General features: G+C 36.9%; 1 protein-coding gene across 2 annotated transcripts in view; it reads left to right on the top strand.

Moving 5' to 3' along the window:
• The window catches only part of SORCS2 (sortilin related VPS10 domain containing receptor 2), a 533,743-nt gene that overhangs the window by 490,154 nt on the left and 22,077 nt on the right, over positions 1–21,512 (top strand). For both annotated transcript variants that reach the window (XM_059845225.1, XM_059845226.1), the window contains exons 16-24: positions 289–422; positions 996–1,124; positions 2,850–3,021; positions 6,716–6,902; positions 10,742–10,875; positions 12,016–12,139; positions 13,842–13,954; positions 15,569–15,694; positions 20,238–20,337. In XM_059845225.1, the coding sequence (XP_059701208.1) occupies positions 289–422; positions 996–1,124; positions 2,850–3,021; positions 6,716–6,902; positions 10,742–10,875; positions 12,016–12,139; positions 13,842–13,954; positions 15,569–15,694; positions 20,238–20,337 (1,219 nt within the window). The remainder of the gene's footprint in view (positions 1–288; positions 423–995; positions 1,125–2,849; positions 3,022–6,715; positions 6,903–10,741; positions 10,876–12,015; positions 12,140–13,841; positions 13,955–15,568; positions 15,695–20,237; positions 20,338–21,512) is intronic.

Below are 21,512 nucleotides of genomic sequence, written 5' to 3' on the forward strand. Positions count from 1 at the left end.
TTGCATACAGGTTGGACACTCATGAAACATAAATTACATTTGCATTTTCATGTGCATCTTCAGATTTGTGTCCTAGAAATATAGCCTATGTTACAGCTCTGTAATGACCTCTTAGTGTACAGCAGTGGGCTGTATAAAAGCAGAAGGCTTTTTTATACCTATATATCAGAGGATCAGAGGAGGACTATAAGATTTATAGTCTTGGCAGAAAGACCAGCCTCTCTCAGGAAAATACAAGGTCTGTTTGTGGAGGTTCTGTTGCAATAAGTCCAGTGGTTTGATATTCAGGGTGATCGTTGCATCATGGGCCAGCAGAGAAGCTTTCGGAAGAGGAAGATTTCATCATGGTGCATTAAAGGGAAAAGTTTCACATCAGCTCTCACATCCAAAGTTTGTGAATGTGTGAACACTGATTTCTTATGGTGAGTCTGTCTGTGGGCCTTTTGACTTATTTCTAATAAATATTTACATAGAGTTTGAGATGGGTTTATTTTCCTCCTTTTGCCCCTGTTCCCATAGCCATGTATAAGCAAATGAAAAACCTGTTATTGAATAACGGGTTTCTTTTACATTTGCATTTGTTTAAAAATGTTGCCATGTTTAAGTATTTCTTTCACCTGACTGAACAGATCATGCTGTTTTTCTCTATTGATCAAGACTTGAAAAATGACCATTGAATTAATTTTAAAGGCAAAATAAAATAAAATAAAAGATAAGATATAGTTGGTCTGAGTGTCAAAGGAAACCTTTAAAAAAATCGTTTTTTACCAAGGGAGGTAATTTTGCAGAACTGACAAAGTAATTGCAACCCGTTTTTCCCCCAAGTGTACACAAATCCCACTGAAATTAGAACAGAATTGGCTTCATCAACTTGTATGTTCATCTAGTAGAATAACACTGAAAAAAATATATTGACTTTGAAAAATGTAGTCTCATTCACCCCAAACTGGATTACAGAGTGAAGTAGTTACATGTTTGTTGTTGATGTTTTTCAGTGATTACGGGTTTGAGCGCTCTGCACCTTTGAAGCTGGACTCGAGCAAATGCTTTGCTGACTTTTGGTTTAACCCAGAAGCACCTCCTGAAGACTGTGTGTTGGGGCAGGCATACACCAGCAGCACTGGGTAAGCTGATTTTGCATTTCATGGTCTTGATGAGGCTTCCAGAGAGGGGTAGAATATTTCAATCAGCAGCCTCAAATGTGGTTTGAAAGAAATCCATATTTAAATACTTAAATGGAGTCCACAAGAGAGGTGGAGAGGGACTTTACACAAGAATACCTGGTGACAAGACAAGGGGGAATGGCCTTAAACTGAAGGAGTGAAGGTTTGATAATAGGAAAAAATTCTTTGCTGCAAGAGTGGTGAGACACTAGCACAGGTTGCCCAGAGAAGCTGTGGATTCCTCATCGCTGGAAGTGTTGAAGGCCAGGTTGGATGGGGCTTTGAGAAATCTGATCTAGTGGAAGGTGTCTCTGTCCATGACAGAAAGGTTAATAGAAATAATCTTTAAGGTCTCTTCCAACCCGAACCAGTCTATGATTCTATGAAATGTAAATTAGACAAACTGTAAAAACAAGGAAATGGAAAAGTTCTGATTCTGACACAGAGCATGAGCAGAAAGTTCCTACAGACTAATGAAAGGAAAATATTTCCTTGTGTGTTCACAGCAGTTTAAAGACTAATCCATTAGAGAAGAGGGTGAGCTGTCTTTTCAAAATTTTAATTTTTTTTGGTAATATTTTGTATCTATTATTACACTTCTGATAGGAATGTTCATGAACCTTTTAGCTCATTTCTTGGGCTCAGAGTAATTTTCAGTTTGGATCCAATGAATTACTCTGAAGAACTGACAGCATCTCCCAGAATTTCCAAGTTTCTCACTTCCGTAAGGGTAAGGAGTTCTGTGGGGAATAGATTCTTTTCCTGACCATATGGGACACTCAGAATCAAAGGAAAGCTTTAGTAAGTATAAACAATACTGCATAGAATATACACTACAATGTAGTCTGACGTCTGTGCTGAGAATAACTTGCAGCTGGCATCTATTCTGGCTTATCATAACACCATCACAGTCGGTTGTGGAGATGAGAACCAAATGCTGAAATGTCCAATCTGGCAATAGAATCACAGTCTCTGTGTATATTTACCTTAGAGAGGAAAATGCTGCCTTTTGGGTTGCGGCTGACAGCTGGGATATACAGAGTGGGAATTCAAAAGAATGAAATGTAACTCTGATTGTAAAGGATGTTTAAAAATAACATACCTGTGTGAAAGTGATCTGTAAATAATTACTGTACACATCCAACCATTTCATTATTAGCACTTTAAAAGTGTGAGTCCTTTCACTCTTTTATATGGTTGTATTAAACAAATGCTTTAAATGTTTTAAGAAACAAATAGATTTGGAAGCAGCAGTTAAGCTGTTAGTTCTGGGTTAATGTAAAAGCTGTTTGGTCTAATTTCTTCCTGATCTTTGGGATTTGAACCAAGCCCTCTAGAGTATTGAGAACTTGGATGCCAGAAAAGGGGATGACAGAAAGGACAGCAGACTGTCTAGGTCCCTGAGGGCGAGTCAGGCATGTTTCTAAGTTGGAAAACACAGACTCTTCCAATGCATGCAAGCGAAATCTCATCCATGCTCCACACCCTCTTTCTTCAGCAGTAAAGGCAATGAAAGTACCCCCAATGAAAGTAGTTGCATTGTTAGTTGGTTTTGATCATTTGCAATCTTCTCTTTCTCTGCATAGGAAAATGCAGTAGCCTCAATCACACATGCATTTGGTGCCTTTTCTTGCATTCTTTTGCTGACATCCAATTCACTGTGCCCATTGTTTACTGTTTTTGCAGGTACAGGAAAGTTGTTTCTAATGTGTGTGAAGGTGGAGTAGACCTGCAGCAGAACTTAGCACACCATATGTGTCCATTGATTGCTCCCAAAGGACTTCAGATCAGCATCAGAGAAGAAAGTCTGGCTGTAAGGCCTGGGGAAGACATCACCTTCATTGTCCAGCAAGAGCAGGTAGTAATAAACATTGGCTGCATGGAAGTTAAATAACTTTTTAGGGTTAGTTTCATTTCTACCTGTTTTGCTGCTGAATGAAGATTAATTTGTGCTTGAGACAAAGATTAACAGCTTTCTAAATACTGAAACTTGTTTTCAAGTGAGTAAGATAAGCCAGTAAACTCAGTGAACCTCCAAATTCTACCCTCAGAACAGGATTTGTCTCCTCAGCAGAAAAGGCACTGGTTTCTTGGAAAGTCAGAGTAACTGGATTACCAAAGTCTTCTTGGACTGAAAATTTCAAGTGCTGTATCAGAGAGGAACAAAAATGGAGAAAACATTTAATACTTGGGTTTAGGTGTTTTTGAGAATCAGCCTTTCAAAAGGAATGAGGCAAAGCCTTACAGAAATCAGCAAATAGCTCAGCATAAGAATATTTTTATATATTAGTTGTGTTTCCAAAGATACAGGTTTTTTTTTCTGTTTATTGAGAGACAATTCCCTAAGGCTCTGACCAACAGCAGTGAGTAACTCTTGGATGAATTGTTTGCCATGGGTTTGTTTTCTCATGCTTGTTTTTTAGCATTAAGCTATAACTGCTCTGCTCAGGTTACCAGAGTATTGTAATCCTGGCTAACCCCACTGGTTTGCAAGAACTTGAAGAAAGTTCACACATTTTGGCAAACCTGTGCTGTATAAATCGAGCACTCGGGATTTATTTCTGTAATAGAATCAAGAAGGTTACGTGCAGAACACTGGGCTGCTTAATGCTTTGCAGGCTCTGTCCCAGTGCATGCAGTGCCCCAACAGTTTGTGTGGCAAGTCCTGCTGCCTTCTCTTTTTAGAGTTTGTTTGGAAATGTTTATTGTGAGCCTAGAGCATTTGGTTACAATTTGGACTCTACTGATTTTGATTGGCAGTTTGACTTTCTTCCTACTGAAGCTTTAATGAATCTCTGTGGCAATATGAAAAACATTTAAAATTATTCAAAAATATCCAGAAATAAGGCATCTTGAAGAGAATCCCTTGCTGTGTCTTTTGGTGAAGTCTTTGCTCCATACATCAAAGAGGAAGACAGATTTAGAAGAAATATAGCAGTTTGGTGCCCTCTATGGCTAAGAATAATATTTAAAATCAAACGTTCTGAGCACTGCTTAGGACTTAATCTTTATGACAAAGTCTAATGAGAATTCATAACAATTACTGAGTTTAAAAATCAGCTCTACTACAACAAACCAAGATATACTACTTTGTCTGGTGAACAAAATTATTTTGCTAGTTTCTGTGAAGGCTTGTTGGTAGGTACAGGAATACCAAATATCAGAGAGGAAGGAAGCAGGCTTCTGGTACATTTGGGCAGTTTGCGACTGTCCTTAGAAATAATAACAAATAAATAGGTCATAATTTTTCCTAAATGGTCATATTTTTTCCCAAATTTTGTTGGCTGAATATATGAATAAATAATGTCATTACAATCTCCTATTTTTTATGAAAGTGGATGCCCCAGTTCCATATAGATTTATCTGCCTTTTCCCTTCGTTACTGTTTTGCTGTCTCTCCATACTCTGTCTTCACTGGTCAGGAAATAGAAATACCATGGTGTTGTGAAGAAAGCGCCCTCATCTTTACACTAGGGAAGTTATTAGAATAAAATGTTAAGAGAACCTTCCTCTACTGTCTTTCAGTGCTGGTTTCTTTCTCACCTGGAAAAAATATGCATGTACACTTGTTAGTATTAGATAGAGTGAAAAAGAATTGTATGCAAGCTAATGTCATCTAAAGAGATTCCACTTACTAACACATTGCTGGCAAGGAGATAACTGTTCTGCTTTAAACTTTAATAACATATTATCTCCTCTGCAAAATTCTACTCTTCTGTTGTCAAAAGAAAGATGTTATTTGGGAAAAAAAGCTATTCACAGTGAAGAAGCTTTCACAGTGCTTTATGTGTCTTGAAATATTGTGCTTAGGTATTTGATAATCCTACAGGTTCCTTATTATGGGTATTTTTTGACTTTATAAGCGATGGTGTTTCATGTGATAAAACATGGAAGAAAATCATCCCCACTGCAAAATAATAAAAGGAGGAAATAATAGTATGTTTTCCTTCCTTTTGTAATGGCAGGGTATGTAGTTCTAGGCATGGTACCTCCTTTGATTTTCAAAGAATCATAGAAATATAGACTGACAGTTGGAAGGGACCTCAAGGATCATCTGGTCCAACCTCTCCTGTAAAAAGCATAGGGCTGGACTAGATGCCTGGCACCTGTCCTGCTAAATCTTTGGAATGGAATGGAATGGAATGGAATGGAATGGAATGGAATAGAATAGAATAGAATAGAATAGAATAGAATAGAATAGAATAGAATAGAATAGAATAGAATAGAATAGAATAGAATAGAATTCTGGATAATGCACCAGTTTCCTGGGGAGATTATTACAATCACTGATCATTGTCATCATGAAAATAATTACATTAGTGCTGCCTTTTAGGATTAAATTTTGAAATAAAGCAATTTCAGAGAGTGGCTTTTGGACAGATGAAGTGATTTTTGAATACTTTAATACTTTTCTGCTTTGATGACCTTTCAAGTCACTTGACCAGCATACGGGTGTATACGTTCATTTCCTAGAGGAAAGGTAGTTTTGGAAATCTATACTTGTGTTTCCACAACAAAGAGGCTTTTCTATGAAGCCTGGCCCTGAAGCCAGCCATGATCTCTGGGAAGCAAACAGGAACATCCACACTGCTGGAGGTTAAGGAGTCAGAGCCCCTTTCTCAGGCAGTGCTGTCAGTAGTATTGAGAAAGTGTTGCTGCTCACAGCTAAAACAAATTTTCCTTTGACTGCATCCAGATGACCAGTCCATGTGGCACAGGCCTGATTTCTCTCTTGAGCAGCTCTGCCATGACCACATGAGTGATGGGCATGTTTGTCCTCTGACAGTGGTATCAGCCTTGTGGTACTTTAGGCCTGAATTTAGGAACACAGTGTCACTTAAAAGAACACTTAACAGAAGTATTATGAATTATAAATTCCATGAGCTATTTGACATGACAGAATTGTTTGATTGGACTTTTAAACCATTTCCCAAACTCAGCTTTATTAAGCATGCATCTCATTTTGCACCAGAGCATGTTAGTTCTTGGTATGTTGTTAGCTCAGTGTAACACTCTACAACTGTGTGAAGATCCCAGCTTGGGTCTTAAGGGCCACATGGTTGACAGTGAGAAGGTATGGTTGGAAAGTGCTGTGAAGAACGTCTAAGTCAATTAATTTTACTTTATAGTTACAAAGGCTAGAAGCTTGTGTGATGAGTAGGAAATTGCTAAAATAGCAATCTTCAGTTGCTTACAATCACAAGAGCATTACTTTTGAACCTGGGGCTGCCATGCACCTTTATTTTACATCATGTCCAGCTGCATTAAGAGAAGAGTGATGGTTTCTGTGCCCTACAACTTGGTTAGTGGTCTGGGGTATATAATTTTAAGGCAGCACCTTGCTCTGTAAACATGGTATTTTCTCTGTTAGTGCACACAGCATCTGTTGCACTAATGTAATTGCCATGGTTTTACTGCAGCTGTTGCAGTTGGGTCAAGATGTCTGGCTGGGGCTGAAAACGCTGTTGTGATTCCATAAAAGGTTATGAACATGTGTCCTGTCTATTTTGGTTGTGGCCATTGCAGATATCTTTGATGTATTTTCCTTTTAGGGTGATGTATTGAGTACCAAATACCAGGTAGATCTTGGGGATGGCTTTAAGGCGATATACGTGAACCTGACGATGACTGGAGAGCCCATCCGTCACCGCTACGAGAATCCCGGGATTTACCGCGTCTCCGTGAAGGCTGAGAACGTGGCTGGGCATGACGAGGCTGTGGTGTTCGTCCAAGTCAACTGTATATCAGCTCTTTGGTTTTCTTACTTTGGCCACTGTGTACAAACCTCATGTCAGCTTTGAAGGAGAAAAGAAAATTGCTAGGCGCAATTAGGAAAGACCGTATTTTTTCAATATCCTCATGCAGCTCTGCAGTGTTGTGTGCTGTTAATGCTGAGGCTTGTAAACCTAATCCAGTAGGAGGTCAGAAGTAGTTTTGTTTGGATTTGGCAGAAGGATGGTTTATTAATCTTTTAAATAACAAGCATGTCTCAGTATGAATTTCAGGATTGATCCATCTTCCTGATTCAACACCCCTTGTCAGCCTTAGCAGCTAAAATTTAATACTTTGAGCTATGTCTTTGTAGAGCTTCCAGGTGCAAGTTAACAAACATGAGTTCTAGTATGATTTTAAAAATTAGTCAAAATCTCAGTGGTTCTAAATCTAATTTTTAGGTAGTTAATTCTCACAGAGTTTTAAATGGTGCTGGGATATAATTTCCTGTTTGCAGGCAGTATTACTTGACTTGTGCTTCTCTTCCTCTCCTTAATTAAGACTGAAAAAACCCAATCAAACAGATATAAAATAAAGGATAGCATGGCCCAGGGAATATCATGCACCATTGCAAGCTTAATGTACCTCAGTCATCTCATAACTGAGATGAAGAAGGAAACTCAAAAGTGGAACTGATTTCTCCTCTTCCTTTGAGGTTCAAGACAGCTATTGCCTGTTTTCAGATGCGTCAAAAAAATTCAGAAACAAGTTACATCAAAGGGAAAGATACTCATCTTGCATTCTCCAGGTGTCTGTTTCCCTCTGTTGTGAGTGGTGTGTCTTCCATCCTAATCCCAAAGCAACGGAAATCACTGGAGCCATATACCAGGTGGTGCACAGAGCCATCTGCTTTATGTCAGCTTGTCTAGTGACTGCTGATATTTTTGTATTTTGCTAGTGTGTCCTTGAGTTCAGAGTTTCCAGTTCTTCTTTGAGTAGCAGACAAAGCCAAACACATTTGTGATAAAGACCAGTCTCCTGATAATATCAAGCAGAAAGAATCAGAATCAAATTGTACAACTCAGTTTCATTATCTGTTTCTTTGTTGTGTTTGTTTTTTAAATCATTTGACAACTCCAGAGAGCTCAGATAAATTACTTAGGGCTTCACTGTTACATTTGAGAAGCTTCTAGGTGCTGAGAAGTGGAGTAGGCAAGGAAATAGTAGATGTATACAAGCAATGAACAGGAAAAAACTGTGTGATGTTCTTCTCTCCAAGAATAACTTCTAACCCTTCAGAGAATGACAAGCAGTAGCAAGGCCTGATGGAAAGCAGAAGACTTTCTCAAAGTGTGCTTTTAACATGCCCTATGTTAGAATAAACAGTAAAACTGAAAGATGTTGAAATCTCTTTTATGCAGCAGATTTTAAAATTGCAGAAAGCAGAGTTGTTTTACACAAGTGAATGACTGGTGCATTAGGGGGACTTTGGTGCTGAAGTGCAGAGGCAGCAGGGCACTGAGGCAGATGTGACCCCTTCCTAAGCCTGCCCCTGGATGCTGCTCAAAGACTGGCAGAGTCATGGAAGTGTGTTACACAGCCTGCTTAAGTAAATGCTTTCCACGTCATTTGCTCTGTTTAATTTTTTAAGGTAAATTGCATGATTTGAGGAAATTAGTTGGCACTAATTAAACTGCAATTTCTACATTCTAGTGAGACACTGATAGCCATTAAGGGACATATTTCACTGTGGAATACCATGAAAACAGGGATCTCTGTAGAATTCTTCTTTCAGGAGTCAGCAGTCTCCAACTGATGTATAATTCCCAGGGAATTTTTTCAGAGGCAAATGGTAGAGGAAATAACTTCACTTTTGCCACATTGCTATGGGATACTCTGTATTGCAGGACAATTACAAGAAATTTTTCTGTCATACAAATCATACTTTCTGATCCAGATTAAACAATCTACAACTTTCTAATGAACTGCAAGAGAAATTAGAAATTAGAATTAGCATAAATGTGAGTAGGCAACTGTAGAGACCCAAGAACTCAGAATAAAAAGAACTAAAGAACTGCATACATACAATAATACACGTGCTGCCCACATTTTATTTTTCATGGAACCATGACCTGTATAGTGTGGAACTTTGGAAACTATGGAATTCTTAACTTAGTTAAATATAAATCATGTAACTTCAGTCTTAATTGTAAACACCTAAGGGTGCTGTGCAGCTTGTTCAAATGCATTATGGAATTGTGTAACAGAGACAAGCAGAAGCATTTGCAGTAATTATTCTCATCTCTTTAATATATAGAAACAGTAAACTTGAAATTGCAGTCATCATTCAAGTACCAAACAATTTGGCCTCTAAAAATTTTGGAAAAGAAAGTAATCTTCTTCAGGAACAAAGCCATATCTCAAAGTAATCAGTTTCCTCTGTGAAAGCACAAATTTATGGCAGAAGCAAAAATGTTTCTCAGATCGTTCAAGAAGGAAAATCTGTTTCTAGGAGGAACAAATTTAATGAAATTCCTAACATTTCTGAATTTTCTTCAAGACACTGTCACCGGAGAAGAATTTTTACTCCTCTGGAAGCTACTGAAGAAATTTTGTTTGTTAAAGCACCCTAACATTTTTTGAATTCATGTAGGTGGTAAAAGAGTTATTGGAGAAAATGCAGAGTAAAATAGAGCCTTACATTTGGATGAAGCACCACACAGACCAAGTGAAGTGAGGTGGAAAAGGGCTTTGGACAACTTGCTCTCAGAAGTTCAGTCAGTTTAGTCAAAGTGAAATTAGAAGTGAACCAGCAATGATTCAGTCCCTGGTACAAAATATGAGGAATGCTTTAGAGCAGTTTTAATTACCATTAAGTTTGCACTGAGATGAAAAACCTTTGAATGAGTTAAAAGATATTTAGAATGGAACAGAAATGGATGGGTTAGTATTCATTCTGTGTAATGAATGAATGTTGATCTGTACAGTGGTTTCGTATCCCAGGTAGTTGGTGCAGGTGAAGTTAAGAAATTCTGTTTACCATATTGTGTACTGTTAAAAAGCTTTTACCTTCAGACATTCTGATAAAGATATACTGGGAAACCTCTGAGGGAAAGATTTTCTTTCAACACAGTTATTGTACTGTGAAACAGCACAAGACTAATAAACATAACACAAGCAGATAAAACTGTTGTAATGATGCATTTCTTTTAAACAAATAGTAATGTTTATGGTTCTAGTAGTTCAGAAAGGAATAAACTTACTCTAAGGCACATTTTGGAGTCCAGAGGTTATCTATTTTGATTTGCAAATAAATGCTCCCCTGATGTACAGATCTATTTTAAAGCATGAATTAATGAGATTTTTTGCGTGAGCTTAACAGCTGATATTTTATAATGAAAATGAGTAGTCAGCAGCATTCTTTTTCAGTTTTCTGATTTTCCCTTAGCAATTTGAGACTTGTTAGATTTCTATTCATTTGATCTTTTGTTACTGAGTTTAAAAAAAGAAAAAAAATTAGAGCTGAGATTGCCTTTTCCAGTTTTTAACTGGAGTATTTGCTTATGTGTTCTCGAATTGGACATGAATGAAAAGAATGGCCATGGGAGAAGCCCAATTTGTTGATCTGTCTTATTGCTTTAAGATTTGGTTTGAGGGGTTTTGGGATCATCTGGGGGATGTTTTTTTCCAATGAGGTCTTTCCAATTATGTCCATAGCTTTCAACATGGATGTAAAAAAGGGAGGAAAGGAGGGAGGGAAAAATAAATTCAGGACCTTATGGTGAACAGGTGGGAGGCTTCTGGGGAAGGACATGTTAATAAACTGATGGATTCTTGTTCAATGATATTTTTTGAACTTTGTTCAGCTCCACTGCAGGCTTTAAATTTAGAAGTGGTTCCAGTCATTGGGAGAAACCAGGAGGTGAACCTGACAGCCATCATCCTGCCTAAGAACCCTAATTTGACAGTTTTCTACTGGTGGATAGGAAACAATCTTCAGGTACACAAATGGTTCTGATTATTTCAAGAGATTATTTCAAACTCTTTCCAATAAAGGTTGTCCCTTTCTTTCAATTTCTAAACTGTTTGCTTGTGGGGGGAAAACAACAATTTCTTCTACTTCATTACCTGTAAAAAAACCCCCAGTTTTAGAGGGGAATGGATTTGGGATCATAACTGGTGAATGATTAAACTTAGATTTATGCACTTCCAAGCTAATAACATGAGCGATGTAAATTGAAGTGTTGAACAAATATAGATATATAAGTTGTTTGGGTTTTTTTCATTGTATAGATAAATGTATTATGTGAATCTAAAATAACTGTCATATCAAAAATAAATGTGTTATCTTAAAGGATATCAAAACATTGAGAGCATTCAAACAATCTAGAGTTATTCATTTGGTGAACAAAATCCATATAAACACGTCCTAGAGCATTAAATATCCAAGTATTTCTGTAGGGGAATATTTATTATATAGCTGGGTAATTTATTTTAAGTTAATTTTTCCAATAACAGATAAGATATTTTCTTTATGAGGCAGACTAAGTGTGACAGAGGAATGCTTCAAATAAGTGCAGTGAACTTTCTTCTTGTGAATGTGCTGTCTACCCTAATCCCAGCCTGTATCTGTTCATCATTATTGACTTTGCCATTGCAAGAAGAGGCACTGAAGGGTATTGTCATTCATAAGGATGTGGTAAAGGAGCAGGGTATCTCAGCTCCACCTTAGAGGTGACTGTGGGCTGGTGTTCTAAGCTGACAGCATTAATCCTTTTGACCCTGACATACTCTAGATTTTTTGAGGCAAATGAGTTGCTTCATATAATCTTGTAGAGGTTGTTGAGTCTCACTCAGACTCCATTAATTTTAGTGGGATATGACTGAAAATCTAATGCTTGACTGATTATTCTAAAAGAAATGTTTTCCTCATCTGGCTGCTATTCTGATTGTATAGAATCTTTTTAGGGAAAGAAAAATTCTATATTGAAAATTGTTATTGATCAATCTGATAAAATACTGAAAAATATAAATTTGATGTGAAATTTTTTTGGTGTTGTTTTTAACAACAGTCTCTTCCAGCACTGTTCTCATGGTTCTTGCTGAAATTCTGTTTTAAATGTTCTTTGTTTTTTTAAAGCCACTGCTTACATTGGAAAGTTTTCTGGTGACAAAGTTTGCTGAGACAGGGGATGTCAGAGTTACAGTACAAGTTTCCTGTGGGAGCTCTATGCTTCAGGACTCAAAAGTTGTCCATGTTTTTGGTGAGACATTAGTCTTTTTCCTTTTGTTGTTTCATAAATATTTTTATTGTACCTCTATAACCAGCCCTACCACAAGTGAACCTGTTGTAAAATTAAATCTAATGCCAGATTTAATTGTAAAGATTAGAGGCATGAACAGTCACTAAATAACTCCACAAAACTGAACAGTGGGATTCTTTGGGAAGTTAAAACATTTTGTTTCCTTTGCTTATTTTAAATGTTACTCTGGTTCCCAGATGCTGTATGTGTTTAAATGGTATTTTGGTCTGTGACTAGAAACTTTCCCAAAATTTGTAAGTAAAGTAGTCTAAATACCTCTGAAAAAAAAAAAAAATGCTCTCAGCATTGAAAACCATGTCAAATAATTGCCTTTCATCACAATATGTCACTGTTACCTTGATGTCAATCTGAGATTTTGGATCAAATGTAGCTCTGCTGTAATTATTAAATAACCCTTCAGCTCTTGTTCCATACTGTGTCCTGGTGTGGCTTTTTTGTGTTTTATAATGTGGTGACAAGGCAGAATATACTGTGAAAAATGCAGTGCTGGGAAATTATTTACATTTGTATTTGTGCTGTCACAGGTGGGAATTTTGATAAGTATAAAAGCTTTTATTTTAATGCAGAGCTAAAAGCCTTCAGATATTATGCAATACAAGATGTGATACATCTCTGTTCTCTGAAGAAGATTCTGTTTTTTTTGTTTTTAGTATACTTACTAATTTGAAATAATGGCAAAACCCCCACTTATGCTAAATGGAGCTTTTATGAACCTTCTCATTTTCAAAGATAAATAGATATAATATTTATATTACCATTTATGAATGCATCAGCTTTTTAAGAAATCTTTAGAAGTATAACCTTCTTAGTGTGACTGCATCAATGGCTCTATCATTCCAGTTCTTCTTGTGCCAGTCCTGATATCAAGAGCATGAAAGTACTGGCCATCAGGAAAATAAAGAAACTTTTGAAAAAGAAAGCCATATTAAAATAAAATTCTGTTGGAAATACTGAGGGGAAGCAGGTCTGACTTGTGCATTCCAGAGGTTCTCTATCCCTGCTTTGCATTGTTCCCTAAGTTTTCATCCAAGGATCCTGTAGGGAGAAAGGGAAGATTTCAGGGACTTTTTTCTGAGGATCATCCCATTTCTAGTATTTCAGATATTTTTGACAATATCCAGAGAAATATTGTGGGTGTACCTTTGCTTTTTTTTTTCTTCAAAGAAGGAAGTAGTTAGCCTTTGTAATATAATTTCTATTCTTATTTTCATATCTAATTTATGGAGTAAGGTATTCATTTTACACAGAAAACAGAAACATCTCGTGGAAAAACCCCACATACTTATGATTCAGTGAGAATAAAATCCATTGGTACATTATGATTTCAAATAAAAGAAACCAATGACTTCTTTTTAATACTCCCTTATTGAGCTAGGGGAAAATTGTTGGGAACATTATGACCCCAGAGCATGTATGTAAATCTGCTTTGTTTCCTTTTCTTCCTCCTTTCTTTTTCTTTGGGCACAATTTTGGTGATGTTGATGAAAAAACAGAAAGAATTGAACACCTGACAACAGAGAGCAGCAGGGGTCCTAGATACTGCAGTGCTGCACGGCACAAAGTGCTAAACAGAGACTTTCAGTGCTATCAAACCCTTTTTGCAATCTAGTTTATTTCTTGCTATTTCTTTTTGTTTTTCTAGATCATTTTCATGTTCTTCCTCTGAAGTTTTCTAAGGACCTGGACATGTACAACCCCGACATACCAGAGTGGAGGGAAGACATTGGGCGGGTGGTGACGCGACTTCTTGCGAAGGTGCTCCTTCAGATTGGTCATAAAATGTTCCCTCACCAGCTGTAAAGCTTGAAGGTTGAGTTAATACCTTCTCATTTAGAAGGTATTTTGAAATGGAGGCAGAGAAAAATAATAAAGTAAACCTCATGAGCCACATTTCATGCAAGTTTGAGCCTAGTGTCACTTTTAAGTGGAAGCTGTCGATGATGATGTTGTAACACAGACAGTTTAGGACTAACATAGCCTAATTGGCAATTAATGCTAAATATTGCTCTCTGGGATTAGGGATAGACATATTAGCAAACACTGCTGACTCCAAAGCAGGAAGAGTTAAGTAGCTTAAGTGTGATAGATTCAGAAGCTAAGCAATGTGTGATATAAAAGATATTATCTTTGTGTAAAGACAGAGCAGAAAGAAAGAATTTCCTATGCTTGTTCTGTAACTTTGGAAATTATGTATCATACATAGGCACACAAATTGTACAGTTATTTTTCAGAGCATGTTCACAAAAGAAATCTGGATTTGGAACAGCTGAATCCTGTAGGTTAAATCAAATACAAACTATGCCATAGTGCTGTGGCAATAGATCACCTCATGGAAACTTTGGGCTTGAGAGCTCTTCAGGCACACACCCTGCCAGCAACTGAGGGTGCACACACTGGCTTTCATGAGGGCAGTAGCACTTAGGTGCAGCTTGATATTGTTTATAAAATATTTGAAGTTTAAATCATTTTACTCATCCTGGATTTGCAGTCGTGCAAATCAGGTTCTAAACTTTTTGGCTTTATAGAGTTTCTCACTTTTTTTTCTTTGAGATTCTTATCAAATGTCAAATTAATTTCCTGCTTTTATCGACTTCAACTCTTTCCATAATGAGTTCCACTAGTGCCAGTCAAAAAATATTTTATTCCCTATAAAATAAATCTTGCATTTGAATAATTACTAAAACATTTGTCAAAGTATACGAACAATTTAATGGAGTTTCAGAATCTGTTTGAGGAAGGCCAAGGAAAGTGCCCAGGGTATGGTCACTAAAATTGTGTGCCTGCATTGTACAAACATGGAGAAATTTGGGACTAAAAGACAAATTTGCACAAACTATTTTACAAATAGATGCACTTGACTTTCAGCAGGGGAATGAAGGTATTCATTACAATTTCAGGAGCTGAACCTGAGTGCTCTTAGTCTCACATTGAAGGACTTCTCTCTGTCCATTAAGCACCTTCCTAAGCAACCTTCAGAAGCTAAAGTTAGCTGTAATGAATATGCACTTCTAAGTCTACACTGTTTCTGAATGGCCCACAAAGGATCCTAAACCACTAGGGATTTTTTTTGTATGTTACCTCAGAAGTGCTTGGCCATTGCAGGATTGTATAAACCTAAAAACCTCTTCATTTTGCTTCTTTTCTTGATGCCACTGAATTACTTTAATGTGATAACAACACTTAGGTCTTCCAATATAAACAGAGAAATTCACATTTCAGTACATTTATGTTTGACTTTGTTCATATTTCAGCTTCTAGTGGAATTCCCTTTAGAAATTAAGGATCTGAACAATGAAGTCTAAAAGCCATATGTGGAGTTACATATGTATTTTATATAAAACACAAAGTGTGTCTGTGTTGTCTTCACAGGAGACCAGTATACCTGAAGAAACACTCATGACAGTTGTGAAACCTGGTCTGCCCACAGCTGCTGACTTGCATGTGCTACTACCAGCAAATCAACCAAAAAAGAAGAGAAGCATAACAAGTGATAAGGTAACCAGAGCAATGCACATCTGCCCAGGACAGCCTTCATTCTGTTTTGCAATAAATGGCTGTACTCTCATTGCCTTTATGTGAAATTAAGAGGTGATCCCTGCCTGTGTAAAGATCTCACTCCCATCTGACAAGATACATGTGAATGCTACAGCAGCTATGTCTGCTGTGTTTGATAGTGTCCAGACCAGCATAATCTACTTCTTTCTGGTATTAGTGTGTTTCTAAAGAATATTTAATATTGGTCTGTCTTTTAAACAGATGCATGTCATTCTGTGACGATCCAGTAGAGCAAAGTCTCTGCACTGTCTTCAGAAGGAAATTAGATTTCAGGTCCAAACAAACACAGAACCTTTGTCATTGACCCATAATGTAAAGAACATCAAGCAAGTATTTTCTGCCTTTGTAAGAAAATGTCATTTTCAATTGGTACAAAACAAATTTAGTGAACATAGGATTGAAAATTGGACATTAGTTTCTTCCTACTTGTTCTCAAACAATGTTTCCTCTATAGTGAAAGACTTCATGCCAGTTGGAAACCAGAAGACTGTTTGGCACTTACAATTTATTATATTTGTCTTTTTGCTGTGATAGAGAAGAAACAGATCCTAGCTCTGTGCCTGTACCTTGCAGTTCATGTCCTTCCAGTTACAAAGAATCAGTGTAAGGTATCCTTAACTTAGAAGGGCGTTTTGCAGCTTTTTAAGACAAGGTCACAGTCTCCGAAGAGCTGGAGAAGTAGGTAAGACAAAGCTCTTCATATTAACATAAACCAAATAGATTGTGTTTGGAGTTCATGAGATATACTTTGGAAGGTCCAATGTGAACAGGTGTCTATCATTACAATGTGTGAGTTCACAAAGCTTTCTACTTTTTTGGCAGACACCTTTACTGTTCTCCTATGTAATCACAGTGAGAATTCCTGGGAGTCTGAATTCCTGATTATGTTGCAGGAAATAGTTAATTTTTGCAGGTTGTTTCTTTTGTAGAGACCCATTCATGAGCTAAGGCTTTTATTACCTTATTACTGCTTCAAAATTATTTGAAAATTTACATTTCTTGAGGAAGCAAGGTAAAGTTTCTAAGGAAATTCCTTATTCTGAGCCTGTGGGGAATTGATATGTTCAGTAATTTAAGGAAACTAATGGTGGTAGATTCTTTTGGTTGTACAAACATTTTACTTCAGTGCAAAGTGTTATGTATATTAGTTCCCTTTAAATCTCAATTTCTGTATTAGTGCTGTGCTTCAAGACAGCTTAAAGAGTATCAGTTACAATCAATTCTGTCTCAAGGTTTTTCTCATGTTTGTGTATGAAACATCATGTGAGTTACTTTAAAGCATAAAGAGGAGCAATCCCATGATGCAAGTGATTTGGACAAGCTTCCATTCAGTGGGGCTATAGGGATGTCCCAGTAGTGTAGCAGCACACAGTTTTGTAATTAGTTCTCCAGTAACATCTTGCAAAGGTTTTCTAGAACTAGAGTAGCAAGGGAAGGGGAAAGGATTGTATAATCTGGAGAATATGTGTACATTTCTGACATTGTTAGGATGAACCAGGTCAGACCCATGGCTGGAGCAGGAACAAGGGAGACAGGAGCAGTTACAGCAGCCTTTTCTGTGCTGTGATGGTAAGTCAGGTACACCAGTCTCACATCTCAACAATGATTGCTTTGTAGAATACAGTGCTGTAGAGATGTACAGCCAATCTTCTTGTGACAGTTGCCTACATTTCTGGTTTTATATTATTGCTAATGGACATTCTTTTAGCTATTGATCTGTGCATATAAATTTGTTGCTTTAGGCTTGAATGGTAAAAATTTTTATAAAATGTGTTATATCAGAATCAATTGTGACTTGGGAAATATCCTGAAAATATACCCTGTATGAATAAACTTTTTCTTGCTGGTAAGTCAGCAAGAAAATACTCATGCTGTCATATGTTTAAAAATTCCTTACATTCCCTTCTGTTACTAGAAGAGAATCTTGAAGATTTTTATCATGAATCAGTAGAAAGATATGCTTTGTCATGCTGCACAAGCCAGTTCTCAAAGTCAGAGTTGTGCTACTTTTGTGAGGACCCAGCAATTCAGAATGTTTTCTGCACATTTGGAGGAGGTGTCCCTGATACCCTTAACTTAGGCATAGTCATAAAATGTCATTTCTTAAAGAGAACCTCTTTGTTCTTGGCTGAAAACCTTTTAGATTTGGGAATATTACATTATTTCAGAAAGATTCAAGGCAATAATTTCTTGCTCAGGCAGGGAACAGCTGCTTGCTGGAGTTTTTATGGGTGCTTTACATGGAGTGTTGAGATGTGATACTGTTTATTGTGTTAATCATGTAGAATATAAATTATTACTGATAAAAGCCATCAATAACAAAGATGGTAAGTAAGCTATTAGTGCAGTAGGAGGAACCCTTTGGAAACTCTGAAATTTTATTTCACTCTGACAAGAGCCCTTTTTGTTTCAAATACATGCAGGGAGAAATAAAAGCTGACTGTGATTTAACCTGCTTTCAAGAACAGAGAAATTTCAAAAGTATTCCATTCTAATTTTTGACTCGAGAGGAGACTTGGTTGCTTAATTTATGCACATCTACTGCATGTCTAATGTCAGGTGGGATGAGTCCAGTTGAAAGAGTCAATTAAAATGTAATTAAACTATAATCTGGAAGGCAGGGGCTCTGAGGAAGATTTCCATCCAGACAAACTACTTCACAAAAATTCCCAGTGAGTTGCTTTGGCAAAAAGGGAAAGTCAGAACCCAAGATGTAGAAGTGGGTAAGAGTCTGAACAGACTCATTATTTTTCATTCTTTTGCATTCTTATAATGCAGGAGCCATTGTGTTCACATGTTCAAATATTGTCATTGTAAAGGATGCAGAACAAAAAGATGGAAAATTCAAATGCTGGTATATGAACCTTAAGTTAGGAAGTCTAGAGAGGAGCTCAGTAAATACCATGGGGCAGAAAAAACCCAACCCATGAGCACTGAAAAAAACATGAGTCTGTCAGTGAAATAAGTAAGCCAGAACCTTTGGCTGGATTCACATGAGATTCAATTTTTTGACCCGAGGACCTGAGGACATGTTGTTCATATAGGTTTGGGTATGAATCCAGCAGTGGGGAGTTAAATAACAAACAAGTCTTAATCACTTAAGCAAAAACCACACCAAATGTTGGGTTCCTTACGAACCTGCCGGGAAAATATGAGGAATCAGAAGTTATGGAGCTCAGACATTTCATTTACTGTCTGTAATTCAGTTAACCTAAAGTAGTTGTCTCTCTGGCACTGTACACCATGAAGTCAGCAATGACCCTGGATTGATACAAAGAAGCTTTATTTCTTGATCATAGCAGCATCACTTTAAAGCCTCCTAATCCTAAGGAGGAGTTGCTCCCAACTCCTAAGTGGAGTTGTCATCTCCATTTTCTTTTCAAGCTTTAGACAACAAGATAAATACTTAAGAGCTATCTGCTGTAATTGTCTTGTGAAATAACTGAAGCCATGCTCACTTCACCCTTATGTTGAGTCATTCCCACATAAAAAAAATTTAATAAAGTCAGTGGAATAGCTTCAGAAGTTAGAGATTCCTCAAAAAGAATGATGATATTTGAACTTTTGTGTGGTGTCTGTCCATAGTATGAGAGGGACTACAGGGATTTTTATCCATTATACTTGAAAAGCTTGTCAAAGATGAGCACCATAATTGATCATATCGTAAAAGGAGTTACTTGTGAAAGTTTCATGGATGTAAAGCAAATTTCTAATTTGGCATCCTCTGGGAAGTCATGTCCCAAATTATAAGGCATAGAGTATAAAACTAGCTTTGATCTTTTAGAAAATTGACCATGTTAAAGACACAAGCAAGTAGAAAGTATAATTCAGACGATTTGTCATCTGGGGTTAGGATGTGAGGGTATATTTAATGGTTCTGCTCCGTAAAAATATGAAAGACCATATTTCACTTTGCTCTATCCACTGGAGGAAAATGGGAGGAATACTGATTTTTATTCCACATGAATGAATGTATCTATTTCTATGGAATATTGTTAAAAATTAGCTATAAATAGAATTCATTCCATTATAGGTAAGGAGGTAAGGTAAATTATGACATGCAGTTCATTTTTAAATAGTAGTTAATTTTCATGGCAAAAAATCCAACATGACATCACAGGTTTGCTTTTGATAGGTCAGAAGAATTGAGGCTTTTAATATGGATTATGCATTGTGTGAGATATGACCCAGGTAAACCCAATAGCACGTGCAAATTGCTTGCTGTCTGTCTCATAGTGGGTAAATGTAAAGACTTGGGTAATCAAAAAGAAAGATTTTGCTATAAGATTGTGATGTTTTCAGCTTTTATGTCTTCTGGAGTTTTGCTTGATTTTTCAATATTGAATTTCTTTTAGATTTCAGCTCATCGTTGACAAGTGCTTTCACCATTTAAAGAACCAGAGGTTTTCCTTTTTAAAACATTGAGTGTCTCAAAGTGGAACACAGCACAAGACATCTGACATTCTCTCTGTTGTATTTGCAGAGAATAGCAGCTATAAAGCAGGCCCTGAATGCACACAACATCAGCTTCTTTCTGAGGGGAGGATACTGGGTCTTAGTGACTTTAGCTGACTCCAGTTCAGGTAAATATATTAAAAAACCTATCAACAGACCAACTTTTGGATGCCTGGTCAAGATCTAATAATTTAAGGAGAAAAACTTTCTATCAACATGTATTTGTACAAATAACACATATGTATATATTTACTTGGTACTTGTTACATATAAATAAACAGATATGCATATATAATTATTTATATATATATATGTTTTTATATATAGTTATGTATATATTTTTTATATATATATATATACATACATACACATTTTCATTTGGTCATTATTAACAATCACAACCAAATAAATTTTTTTGATGTTTCCATTTTGTCATACCTCACGACTCGTATCACGTGCTTCTTGCTTTTTCTGTGTAGCCACAACATAAATACCTCCATTGTACAAAATAGTGCTCTGAAGGAAGAGCCAATTAGGCTTCAAAAACTCATCTGGGGATCTAAAAGCACGTTAGGTTGCACTGGCTGCTAAGAAAGCAGAGCTTCTTTGCCCTCATATCAGCCATTAACTCTGCTGCTGTGACTGCATGAGTCCAACACAAGGCTTGCTGCATCTCTGCCATGGATCTCTGATCTTCTGATCAACTAAAGGGAAGGTTGCTGTAGGGTCCCCACATTACTAATCCTGTCCTGAGATAAACTGTGTTTTTTCTTTGTTTAAAACAAATGGAAATGGGGTGGTGGCAAGAGGAATTGGCATTTCCTGCCTCCCTGGATTCACTGTTGATGGAAAGTGGTTGAAGAAAGTCTGTGTGTATTTTAAACAGGGAGATGTTAAAATTTTTTAACCATAAAGACCAGCTATGACTTGAATCTTTTATGAGAATGTCCTGTAATTTTTGTTTGTGCATTATCTCCCATAATATATCCTTCTTTATTAATTTCAGTGTGTTGTGGGAGAACAGCTTTAGCCAGCCACTATCAATTTTTGTAAATTATCGTGTGATATTTTATCTGTCATGTCTCTGTTGAAAACAAAGCTCTTTTATCTAGTTTCTATGAGGAATTGTGCTATAGTCTCACTGTGGTACCTTGTCTGGTGTAAAGGGTTGACATTTGTTTGCCAGCACAAAAGGGATTGAAAGAAATCCGTGTTCATTCCAGCCTTTACCAATGCATTACCTTGGTGAGTTCATTTGTTGTTCAGAGCCTTAGTTTCTCCATCTGTGAAATTAATACAGCCC

This window comes from Haemorhous mexicanus, chromosome 4 (genome assembly GCF_027477595.1).
Source record: "Haemorhous mexicanus isolate bHaeMex1 chromosome 4, bHaeMex1.pri, whole genome shotgun sequence".
Classification (NCBI taxonomy): domain Eukaryota; kingdom Metazoa; phylum Chordata; class Aves; order Passeriformes; family Fringillidae; genus Haemorhous; species Haemorhous mexicanus.